Genomic DNA, 13,192 nt, shown 5'->3' on the forward strand with positions numbered 1-13,192 from the left:
TTTGTCCTTAATTCAGGGTGGCTAGATAACAGAGAAGAATAGATATAATCATAGTAATATTAATGAGCTAAGTTCATTTGTTTTCTGATTCTAGCCTCCTTTCTAGTGAGAACTTTTGTTTTTGAGATTTCTATTACCAAAGCAAAGAAGAAACCATCATTTTAGATTATTCAGAGTTACCTCTAAATAAGAACAGACCAGTTAAAAGAGTTTCTGTTCCTGATACAGGTTGAGTATTCCTGATCTAAAAATCAGAAACACGAATGCTTTGAAATCTACATGATGCTCAGAAGAAATGCTTATTAAAGCATTTCAGATTTGGGGATTTTAGATTAGGGATACTTAACTGGTAAATATAGTGCAGATGCTCCAGAATCCAAAAAAAGAAATCCAGAATTTGAAACACTTCTGATTCTAAGCATTTTAGATAAGAGATACTCAAATGTATGTACATTTATACAACTTGGAGCTTTATCTCTTATTTCTGAAACATTTAGGTATTTGAGTAGATTGGTGAAAGTATCCATTGGCCACAAGTTAGTTGGATATTTTAGCATTCATGCGTATTTAGATGCTGATGTAACAGGGAGAATGTTTTAACTGAGACTCTTATTGTAGAATCTTGTGCTCTATAGCTTGTCAAAGTACAGACTCTTTTCATTTGTAATAAATTCAATTCTTACATTTCTCTTTTATTTATCTTTGCCTTAAATTTTCAGATGAAAATAAAACATAAGGAACCAGAAATAAAGGCTTCATCATAAATAATTCCTGTGATATTTATAATAACTGTAAATCAATCCATTAATTGATGTAATTCTCATAGTAACTCATTGACATAGGTACTGGTATTTTTACTTTTCTCAAATGAGGAGACTGAGAGACCGGTCACAGAAGACCTGTAACTGACATCCAGCTCTTGACTTTGTGCACTTTGCTTTCCTATTCAAAAGTGTTTTTTATAGTGTCTCAAAGGTGTACTATTCATCTCTTATGCTATGATAGGCTTCAAATAGTATTCCTCCAACCTTTTTAGATTCTCTCATTGTTGGTGACATCTGACAAAACAATCAACTGTCATCATTCCATTGGCCAGTTTATAGAGACTTCTGGAATCTATGCTGTTCATAGCAACCATTTAACTAATGTCTTTTTGTACAATCGCTCATCCTGAATAGTAGGATGAATTCAGGTACCTTTTCAAGGAATGGGTAATCCTTATTCTTTTAAGGTGTTTCCTTAATGGCATTCCTTTTTCTAATTGAGGACTTCAAAAATTGGTTTTGGTTGTTGGAGGTACAGCAGGGATGGAGTGTGCATATTCCATGTGTAACATGTTACATGTCTTTAATCTCTTAACCTATAATTCCAAAATCCTGAAATTTTGGGAGAGGGTATACTGAATACTCATTTGATGGCAAAGTGACTAGAACTGATACAAGGATATTTATAGTTTTATTTATCTTGCTTACTATGCATGTCTCTACATTTTGCAGCAGAAATATTGAGAATGAACCCACAAGGGCATTCACTGTTGCTCACTACACAGAAAGCCAATTCTGAGACAGTGATGATTATCAAGGAAGAAAGGATTTAATTCAGAGGATGTGTCAACTGGAAGGGGTAGGCACAGGCTACCTCAGATCCACCTTCCAGATTAGCAGGGTTAAGGGGTTTTTATAAAGGGAGTGAACCCCATTGCATGTGTGGGATGGATTACAGGGTACACAAGTGCCGTGAGGAATCATGCTAGTTCCTACATCCCATGAACAAAAAATGATGGACAGGTCCCTCTTCAGGGTGGGGATTTTATTATTATTATGAGCTAGAAGTTAATATTGTTCATTCTGTTAGCCTTGCGCGCAGGCTCAGTGGCTCTTGGTCACAATCTATGCTTTTGTATTGCTTATCTTGACTTTCTCTGGACATTCTGGTAGAGTAAGGCGCTGCAGTTGTCTCAGGGTTACAAGGAGGTTCTGCTGTTTTCTGGGAAAAACTCAAAGAAATTGTATCAGTGTACAGAAAATTACAAAGTTCTGTGCAGCAGTTTGTACTGATTACTCTCTGTCTCTTCTCTGCTTTTTCTAAGACTGCCGTTGGTAGGCCGTTGGAGCTGACGTAATACTCATTGTTTCATCCCTGTCAAGTCCAGTCAACTTAGCTGCCTGCTTCAGTTCTGATGTGAATACTAGAAACTCCTTTGGAATATGAGGGAGCTAAAACATTAGAGAATTGTAAAATTTTGTTATGAAACCAGTCACAGTATTAATGTATGTAATCATAATGTGTGGTCCCCAAACCTCTTCAGGTAGTGGATATAAGAAATACGAAGGTCTGACAAATTAAGTTTGGAACTTGCCTTTGTGCACATGCATTGGCAGCACTGTACAGACAACTCAGGAAGGTCTCATAACCTTCATATATCAGGGTTTCATAGCTGTGTTTGTGTCTGTGTGGCAGTGTCTTGCTAAATAGCAAGACATTATTGTTGTCGTTGCATGTTTTTGTGTGCTATCAAGAGATTATCAGAGCTTGAATTACAGCAACAAACAAACATTAAATTTGTTTTAAATTTGAGAAGAGCAGAAGTAAAATCAGGGACATATTAGTCGAAGTTAATGGAGATAGTGCCACGAAGAAAATGGCAGTGTACAAATGGATTAAATATTTTTCTGAGGGGACAGAGTCACTGATGATGAGAGGTCAGGGTGACCAGTAATGAACAGAACTGAAGAAAACATAGCAAAAATTCATCAAATTGTGTACCAAAATCATTGGCTGACTGTGAGAAACATAGCAGATTAAGTAAACATCCATAGAGAAACAGGAAAATCTTAACTGAAAATCTTGGCCAAAATGATGTTTCTTACATTATACTGTCTGTGAGGGAGTTTTTAGCCAGTGAACTGTATTGGAACACTCTCCATACTCATTTGATGGGTCCCCAGTGACTTTTTTCTTTACCTAAAGATAAAGGAAATATTGAAAGGAGGACATTTTGATGGCACCCAAGACATGAAGGGTAATACAGTGACTGCTCTGGTAGCCATTCTAGAAAAAAAGTTTCAAAATTACTTTGAAGGGTAAACAGGGTGCTGGTGTCAGTGCATAGCTTCCCAAAGGGAGTACTTCAAAGGTGGCTATAGTGATATTCAACAATGAGATATGCAGCATTTTTCTTAGGATGAGTTCAAAAATACAAACTTAATTGTCAGATCTTGTATATGCCATTACTTTTCTAAATTCTGAAAAGTTGTGAATTCTGAAGCACAACTGGCCTCAAAGGTTTCAGATAAGGGATTGAGAGTCAATATTAAGGAGTTTAAGACATGATATTACCAGAGATAGTATTATGTATGAGGGCTTTTTTTTTAAGCCTCTGTTCATTTGAGGATCTATTTAACAAGTTTCATTGCTGAGGATGTATTTTAGGCTAAAATGGGAGGCAGTCATGATGCAGTGAAAAGATTAGATTTAGCATCTGACAGGGCTGACATAAAATTCCAGCTGATCTACTTAGCATGCTAACTGTGTGACCTTGTATAAATTTAATATCCTTAAAATCTAGCTCCCCCATTTGTAAAGAGGGGATAATACTCAGAAAACCTACAGTACTGTTTTGAAGGTTAAATGAGACAATAAGTCATCTGCAACATTTATCACTGTCTTTGGACAGTGGTAGATATTTAAGAAAGATATTCTTCTCTGTTCCCTCACTCCTAATTTCTAGTGTGAAATGGTTTTTCCTGATATGTTAAAAAATATATCAAAGGGCAGTATGATTATGTTTCATACAGAACTGGTTTCCCAGGTTTATTAGCCTTTTCTTCTTAACTTTTTATTCTGAAGTAAATATAAATACACATAAAGTTGTAAAGAAATGTACAGAGAGGTTCCACCTGCCCCGCCCAGTGTTAACATCTTGTATTATCTATAGCAGAATATCAAAATCAGGAAATTGATGTTGATAGAGTCCACAGAGCTGGTTCTCATATACCAGTTCTACCTGCACTCTGTGTGTGTGTTTAGTTCTATGTGCGGTTTTGTTACACATGTGGCTTCATGTAACTGCCACCGCAATCAAGGTGCAGAATTGGATTGTCACGCAAGATTTCTTCATGCTCCCCTCTTCATAGTCATGTCCACTCCAAAGTGAGTTGGCTTTTAAAGACAATGTGTACGTACAAGCAGTTATTTTTCATGTCATGGTTTTCAAGTAGAATAAAAATGGTTATGTGTATTTAAATATTTCAACATTTCCACTTTTTTAACATTATTTGAATGAACTATTAGATTGAGAACAAATGTATGGTATTATAAGATGAATATTTCATAAATTTCATGGGAAACTTCTCAAAGATGAAATGTGAAGTTACAGAGATTTGTCTTGTAACTCCAAAGTCCATTACATCTAATGGATGAAGGTGAGGCTTTGGACACGTTCACTGGATGTGGTCTCACGTCTTGTGGAGAAGGAGACAAGATGCTTTGTATAAATTGCACTGTCCTACTGTTGCCACTCAACCAGGTTCATTTGCCCGCTGCCCAAGAGGGAGGCAAAACCTGGAGATGTCAGGGTTACCGTAGAGAAAGAGTTAATTATACACAGCGCTAAGTGGGAAAACAGGAGGGATTTTTCAAATCCTCTTCCCCCTGAATTGGGGAGACAGAGTTTTTAAAGATACTTTGGTGGGCAGAGGATTAGGCAATCAGGGTATGCTAATTGGCTGGTTTGGGGGTGGACCTATCAGTCTGTTGGTAGGGGCCACTGTCTGGGTGGGCCAGCCTATCCACTGGAATGCAGGGCCTGGAAGATATGTTAGAAATTACTGTTAGGGTTCCAAAAGGTGGTGTTATCTACGGAGAAAAATGAATAATCTTTATAAACAACAACTATGTGGAGAAAATTATGAGTCTAGCAATTATAAAGAAGTAAGCAAAGGGACTATTAGGCAAATGAAGGAACAGTGGCTGATTATTGTCATTGTTATTAGTGAAGTCTGTTTCCTCTCAGAATTGAGGGCACTTATTGTAGTTCTTGTCCCCCTTCATCAATTTATTTGGTAGGGCCAATTTGTATGGGCACTTTCAGTACCTATTCACTACAGTTTTATTTATTTGCTCCTTATTCCTTCATGAGCAGGGAGCCTCTAATTCTTTCCTTCCTAGTTCCTTTCCTCCTTTACTTTTCCTTCTTTTTTTCTTTTGTGTATCTTTTTAATCATCCCTATATCCATTTGTCAACAGATTTTATTTTGTAACTACCATAGTTTGAACACTGCCAGGTGTTTATAGAGTTTCTCAACCTCAGCACTATTGACATTTGGGGCCAGACCATTTATTTTAGGGGGCTGTGATATGCCTTTATAGCAGTGGGGTTCTCAACCTGTGGGTCCTGACCCCTTTTTAACAATGAAAATACATTGTGGCATTAGGAAGGTTGAGAACCACTGCCTTATAGAATGTTTAGGCAGTATTTCTGACCTGTTCCCACTAGATACCAGCGTCATCTCCCCTGCCCTTAGTTGTGACAACTAAATGCAGCATCAGGGATCTGTGAATGTCTTCTGGTATTGCAGAATTTTCCCTAGTTGAGAACCACTGATATGAACCCCTGATGAACAGTAATCTCTTCAATTAAAGGCATTACTGTGGCATCTTAATATGCCTTGGCAATATTGAATAATAAATGTTTATTGAATTATTATGTGGAAATTGTTTCTAAGCTAGCTTTTTAAAATTAATAGACTTTATATTTTAGAACAGTTTTAGATTTACAGAAAAATTGGGCAGATAGTAGAGTTCCCCCATATGTTCTCTGACCTCAGGCAGAGTGTCCCCTATTATTAATATTTTGCATTATATGGTACATTGTTATAATTAATGAACAATTATCATGAGATTGTTATTGAGTAAAGTCCATAGTTTATGTATGTTAAGTTTCTTTCTTTGTGTTGTATTGGTCCTGAAGGTTTTGAGAAATGCATATATTGTTGTGTACACTTCATTACAGTCTCAAGCAGAATAGTTTTACTACGGGATTTCTCTGTGCTTCATCTATTCATCCCTTCTCCTAAACACACGACAACCACTGTTTTGTTTTGCTTTTTTGTACTATCTTCATAGTTTTGCCCTTCATAGCTTTGCCCTTTCAAAGTGTAGATTTTTGAGATTGGCTCCTTTAAGTTAGCAATGTGCATTTCAGGTTTTTCCATGTCTTTTGCGGCATGATATCTCATTTATTTTTATTGCTAAATAGTGTTTCATTATGCAGAAGAACTGTAATTGTTTTCCATTTCCTTATTGAAGCATCTTGGTTGCTTCATTTTTTGATGATTACAAATGAAGCTGCTCTACATATTAGTCTACAGGCTTTTATGTGGATATAGCGTTTAATTAGTTGGGTTAAAGAGTGAGACTGGAGGATTGTATGAGAGTATGTTGCATTCCTACCAGCAGTGAGTGAGAATTCTTGGTGTTCTACATCCTTACCAGCAATTTGCATTTTAAGGAAAGTTAATTATTATTTTAACAATTCTGAACCTTCCCATTCAGAGATATTTTATGTCTTTCTGTCTTCTATTTTTTAAAATGTCTCTTGTTAATGTTTTTTCATTTTCTTCAGATAGGTCTTGTATGTTATCTTGATGTTGAACTTGGGTGTGGTCATTTTGCTAAAGCAGTTTAGTCCCAGTCAATTAATTGGTTCTAATGGTTTCATAGTTGATTTTCTTGGGTGTTCTAAATAGTTTTGTCCTTTTTCTGGTTTCTTTACAAAGGAATTTTACTATTTTCTTTTCAATATTTTTATTCCTTTTACAGTGCATTGTTCAATGCAATCATTAATACTGAATTGGAGTGGTGATTATGGTCTTTTTTGATTTGTTGCTGTTTTTAATTTATTGCTGATTCTAAGAAGTTTTTGTAATGTTTTAGCATTAATGTAAAATGTTTACTGTGGGTGTATGATAGGTAATCTAGATTATTCATGAATTTTCCTGGATTCCTCTTGTCAGTTATGACAAGATTTTATTAAATGCTATTGAAAATTATTGACTACCTTCGAGTGACCCCTTGCTGTCCTCAGTTCCTAAGTTCCTGGTTCAGACTAGGTAGAACTTTGGAAAAGGAAAGTAAAATCACAGAGATTCCGTGGGGCAGCAGAAAGAAAGAGCATAACTTTTCCAAAAAAAGAAAAAGGATCTCCCTTACAAATGAGAGAAGATGCTTGCACAAAGGCAGTACATAAGTATTTTGTCTTAGTTCCTCATTCAATTATCTATAAAGTTTTTCATTGGTTCCCTTAGGTCTTTAGGTATTCTTGAGTCTGACTTTTTTTTTTTTTGTTTTTAGATAGAGTCTCACTTTCTTGTCCTCAGTAGAGTGCTATGATGTCATAGCTCACAGTAACTTCAAACTCTTAGGCACAAGTGATCCTCTTGCTTCAACCTCTGGAGTAGCTGGGACTACAGGTGCCCACCACAATGCCTAGCTATTTTTAGAGAAGAAGTTTTGCTCTTACTCAGGCTGGTCTTGAACTTGTGAGCTGAGGCAATCCACCCACCTTGGCCTCTCAGGGTGCTAGGATTACAGGTGCGAGCCACCATGTCCCTCCTCTTGACTATTTCTTAGTGGTCACAGATTACCTCAGTTGCCACATGTGCCTATTTTTCCTTCTCTTTTTAACAATAATTGCTACCTGCTATTTCCTGATAATTTGTATGGTGGTGACTGTTAACTCTTGTGATGTCTGTAGCATTTGTGGTGAGCATTGTTCTGTAACTGCAACCATTTTGTGCCACAAACTGGAAACTGTATTTTATGGACTTGGTTAATTGAGTAATGACCAAAACTCATTGTTTGCTTCTGGTCCCTTTTAACTTCCTTATCTGGGAGGCTAGACTTTTCTCCTGTTTCCCCATAGGCCCTTTCTATCCCTAGTCAATTATCATATGACTTTAATTAGTTGACATAGATTTTCTAGCAAAATTTCTTAATATTGACCCTTCTTGAATTTATACATGATATTGTTCTGTAGTTGTTTTGTGCAATTTTTGTTCTGTTTTAGCTTTAAAAGGGTTATGTTACCCTCACACAGAATGAGTTGGGAAACTACTACTACTTTTTCTTCCCTAATGTACTATAACTTTTCAACTAACATGGGAATGATCTACTTTATTAAAGGCTTCGTAGAATTTTCTCAAAAATGTGTCTTGAGCCTAAGGCCTTTTGAGAGGATGGTATTAGATCTTTCATCACCTTTTTCATTTCTGCTCTGATTTGTCTTTTGAATGTTTTTCTCTTGAGTTACTTTAGCTAATATATTTCAGATTTACGTGAAATATATTGTGTATGGTATTTCCAATCTTATTCATATTACATATTTGTCTTTCTAAAACTTTGAAAGACATATTTCATGATTTCCCCAACCTTCTTTGTTAAAAAAAAAATCATGTGACAAATTTGTTTAAGGTGAAGATTTCCAGGCCCTTCCTTAGAGTTTCAGTAACTCTAGGATGGGGACCGAGACATATATTTTCACTAAGAGTCCAATTGACTGTTGTCAGGTAGCTTAGGAAATTCTGTTTTGTTTTATTGGTCTTTTGATTCATTTCCTCCTATCATTTTTTTTTTCTGCCTTTGGAATTGAATTGTAAGCTCTATTAATATTCTTTTCTTATATGTGTGGGTACTTTTTTGGCCACATCCAGTGGCATTTGATAAGAGTGTTTTCATTGCATTCAGTTTATAATTTCATTATGATTTCTTCTTCAACTCAATACTTTGTTTTTAATCTATTAAATAGTGATTATGGGAAGGAGGTGAATTATCATTTTAATGGACATGTAACTAGTTTTCTCACCAGTAAAATATGAATAATACTGGTATCTGTGTTATAATGCTATTTTCTGAGGATTAAATAATACTTAAAAAGTGTTTACAGATTCCACCAGACTTTTAGTAAGTATTTTAATAAGTTATATTTTGTTTTCTTCCCGATTTTAATAAACTATAGGTAGAATGTGGCCTTCTGATTGTGAAATTCGGGATTTTCCTTTTGTCTTTTATGTGAGAGTTCCTTTAGAAATTTAGTTTGTTTAGATATAATATGTACACATTTGAAACTCAAAACTAACTCTTTAACACAGAGATTTAGTTCAGGTATATTGATGTGTTTTAAATCCTTAATATCCTTAATTAATGTCTCTGTTAAAACACATTGTCTCTTATCTGCATAGTTTTGAGATAGATATGTTCAGTTTTCCTCTGAAATTTGTCTTTATTGATTCAACAGATGTTTGTTTTCATATGTCATATTGTCTAGTTATAGTGAATTGAGAAGTGAGTAAGTTTGATAAGCTTTTGCGCCCCACACTTAAAAATAATAATAAAAACAAACAAATCATTTCAGAACATGAGAAAAAAAAAAATGTAACCTGGAATGAGGGTCGGATATATGCAACATTAAGTAAGGTGTTCAAGGACTGCCTTTCTGAAGGTATGATTGAGGATGTAATCTAATGATGAGAAGAAGCCAGTCATGAAATATTCTGAGACCATAGGAACAGCAAGTACATGTCCCTGAAATGGGAAGAAGTCTGTTCTATCCAAGGAACAGAAGGACAGCCATTGTGAGAAGTCGGACATAGTTGGGACTTGCCTATGTAGAGTCTTTGTCATGGGCTGTGGTAAAGATTTGGGGGTTTGTTCTGCTTGTAATGGGAATTTGTTGGCATGTTTAATCAGGGGAATGAAAACAATCTATTATTTAAGAAAACAGATTTTTTTTGGCTACTATTTGGAAAATGGATTGTAGTTGAACAAGAGAGGAGATAAACCAATTAGAAGGCTATTACAGTAATGTTAAGCAAGAAATGATGGACTGGAAGCGTTGAGAGTACTTTCTGTTGAATTTTATTATGTGTGGGAAAGAAGTATTTGCCTTGAGTGAGTGGTGCAATTTCATATTAAATTTCTTCCTTTGTTTTGCAAGTTTGTGTTTTATGGTTTATGACTGTGTCCCCTGATTTTCCTCTTTTACCCTTTAGTGTCATTTTGCCTTAGACTGCTGCCAGTTCTTTTTTTTTGGTGTGAATTAACTTTCACATTATGAAAGTAAAAATTAAATGAGAACACTTGTAAGTAAACATCATATAGGAGACAAGAGAATTCAGTCTTTCTCTGCACATTCTTTATTTCTCCATGTTGACTAATAGTGTTGGGTATGGATAGGCCTGTAAATATTTTATATTTTGTACTGTATTTCATTGTTGATTTTTTTTCCCTCCAAAGCTGTTCTCTCCTCCATATTTGGTAGAGATCTTCATTTATTCTGGTCCTTTGCACATATCATTTGATTCCTTTAACAGTATACTCTTTCCACTATTTAAATCTTTATCTTCCTTTAGAAATCTACCAGAAGATTCCATTGCACTAAATATGTCTCCCTCCACCACTTCTGTTAGAACTTTGATATGTGGTCATCTTGGTTTTGTTCAATAATCTATTCCCCCTTACAGTTTTAATTTGACTCATTTATAGTGACACATGGTTGAGCTGTGTCAGTCACATTTAAAATGAAAATTTTTAAAAAATGTGTTACTGGGTGTCAGTATTGGGTGTATTTCTTCAAAAAGTGCGGAGTGAATTCCTGGATCTTTTTGCAGTCCGAGTTTCTTAGATAGAAGGAAGCCTGGGAATGATGGCTCATACCTGTAATCTTAGCACTTTGGGAGGCCAAAGCAGGTGGATCACTTGAGCCCAGGAGTTTGAGGTTGCAGCAAGCTCTGATGATGCCTGCGCACTCAAGCTTGGGTGATAGAGACTGTCTCAAAAAACAAACAACAAAAAAAGCCTAATGGCATTGTGTATTTCCCACTTTTGGCCAAAGAGTTATTTTGATATTAGCTACCATTTTCATAAGAGAAGAGATAGTGAAAGGAATTTTTTTTAAAGGTTTTTATATAGCCATATAGACTTTCTCTCTGAATTTATAATTTGGAGGGAAAATGTTTGTTACCCTTGAAACCATCCTAATGTTGATTTCTCTTTCTTCTATGTAAGTACATATTATAATATATATATACTTATATACTTATATATGTTTTTGATATAAGTATATATATTAAGTATATACTTAAATTTTATCATTTATATATTCATTCTTAAAATTTAAGGGATAAAAAAATATGATCTCCATCTTATTTTATGTTCATCAATACCTGGTATAAAACATTGTTTAGTCTGAATTATCCTCTGATTAAGTATAATTGATTAGTTAGTTGGTTGCTTTGTTGTTGTTACTTGATTGTCTTACTGATTTTCGCTTCTCAGTTAATGGAGAATCATCCTCATTTGCACCAACTGATAATGCTTCTGCCACCGTAACTCCAATAGTGTCTGAAGAAAACGCCTTATCTTTAAATTGTACTAGTACTACAATCGAAGATCCTCCAGTTCAAGGAGTAGTGACTTCCTCTGAAAACGATGAATATATTCCTTCCAGCAGTGCAGAATTGGGAGCTGAAGTTAGAAGTGTATTAGACCATGACACCTCTAATTCTGGAAATAGTTCTGGTTTTGAAGCAGCCAAATTAAGACAGACAGATGGGTGTGCGGAACCTGCATGGCAACAGTCTGGAAATGCCAACGCAGAGACTTTGCCCTCAGGGTATGTTATCTTTTTTTTTTTTTTTTTAATGTTTGACTTACACTGAAGTAGTAACTTTTTGATAATATATGACTATTGAATGTGTATATAAAATGTTTTCATTATTCAGAAATTTGAAATCTAAGATGGAATCTGAATCATAATTCCTGCTACAAACCAAGTACTTTTTAGAACTAAGGACGCTTGCTGGTCTAGTTGGAGGATGTGCAGAATGAAAGGAAAAGGCTGGAGGTTAATTTTTAAGACTCTCCCTGTCTGATTCTTGGCTTATTTTTATTATTTTGTTTTATCGTTTTTTTTTTTTTGTTTGTTTGTTTGTTTGTTTTGTTTTTTTGAGATGGAGTTTTACTGTGACGCCCTTGGTAGAGTGCTGTGGCATCATAGCTCACAGCAACCTCAAATCCTTGGGCTTAAGTGATTCTCTTGCCTCAGACTCCCAAGTAGCTGGGACTACAGGCGCCCACCACAACGCCAAGCTATTTTTTTGGTGGTTGTTGCAGTTGTCATTCTTGTTTAGCTGGCCCAGGCTGGGTTCGAACCCACCAGCCTTGGTGCATGTGGCCGGGGCCGTAACCACTGTGCTACGGGTCGAGCCTCTTGGCTTATTTTTATTTTTTTACTCTACACAATAACCTTAGCTCTCTAGCTTTCTTTGTGGTCTGTTCTCTAGACTTCACACTTGAGAACAGGTAGCCATCATTTTCCTGAGTTATCAAATTCAGGGGGAAGTCACATAACACTGCTAAGTGGCTCTGTTACAGACTCAGTTTTTCCTTGATGCTTAATAATTCTCAGTTTGTTTCCCACTGTCACCTAATCAACTTTTAAATCTCTTCCATTTTATAAAACAAACCAAAAAACTACTCCTCAGTTCTGTATGTTTTCTTGCCCACTTCTATCAAATATTTCTCTTTCCCTTTGTCTTCACAAGGAAGGCGTTTCTATATCAGTTCTCACTCTTTTAAAGAGTTTCCTATCATATTTCCTCCCCCTCCTTCACTCCCAACTCACAGCAGTCTGAATGCAGCTCTCATTATTTCCTTGACACCACTTTGTCAACGGTCAACAATAAATAACCTCTTTGTAATTAAATTCAATCTTACTTGACTTTTTTTGGTAGCTTTTGATCTTAAACCTTTCTTCCAGAGGCATTTACCAGCCAGGGCTTTTGCTCAATTGCTAACTCACTCTACCCTGTTTTATAAGACAGTGTCTTATTTTAAGGTGTGCTCCCAAAGATGCACTAGGTCTTATTTTCAGGGGATGCCTTATCTTTCCTATAAGTAGGTCTTATTTTCAGAGGATGTTTTATTTTCAGGGAAACAGGGTAATTAATCAAGCACAGATTCATTTATTTAACACTGACATTCCTTTATTTAATACTCAAAAATTTATTGAGTATTTGCTCTATAGCCGGCAAGGTTTTAAGCACAAGGAATATAGAAATAGCCAAAATAAAGTTCCCTTTTTAGTCAACGGAAGAGAAAACGATAGCAATACATAAAGATATAAGTCACATGG

At 35.6% G+C, this 13,192-nt stretch overlaps 1 protein-coding gene across 5 annotated transcripts in view; it reads left to right on the forward strand.

The window, feature by feature from the left end:
- The window catches only part of WWP1 (WW domain containing E3 ubiquitin protein ligase 1), a 142,692-nt gene that overhangs the window by 87,353 nt on the left and 42,147 nt on the right, over positions 1-13,192 (forward strand). For all 5 annotated transcript variants that reach the window (XM_053558371.1, XM_053558374.1, XM_053558375.1 and 2 more), the window contains one exon: positions 11,335-11,671. In XM_053558371.1, coding sequence (XP_053414346.1) covers positions 11,335-11,671 — 337 coding nt within the window. The remainder of the gene's footprint in view (positions 1-11,334; positions 11,672-13,192) is intronic.

Source organism: Nycticebus coucang, chromosome 13 (assembly GCF_027406575.1).
Source record: "Nycticebus coucang isolate mNycCou1 chromosome 13, mNycCou1.pri, whole genome shotgun sequence".
Lineage (NCBI taxonomy): Eukaryota > Metazoa > Chordata > Mammalia > Primates > Lorisidae > Nycticebus > Nycticebus coucang.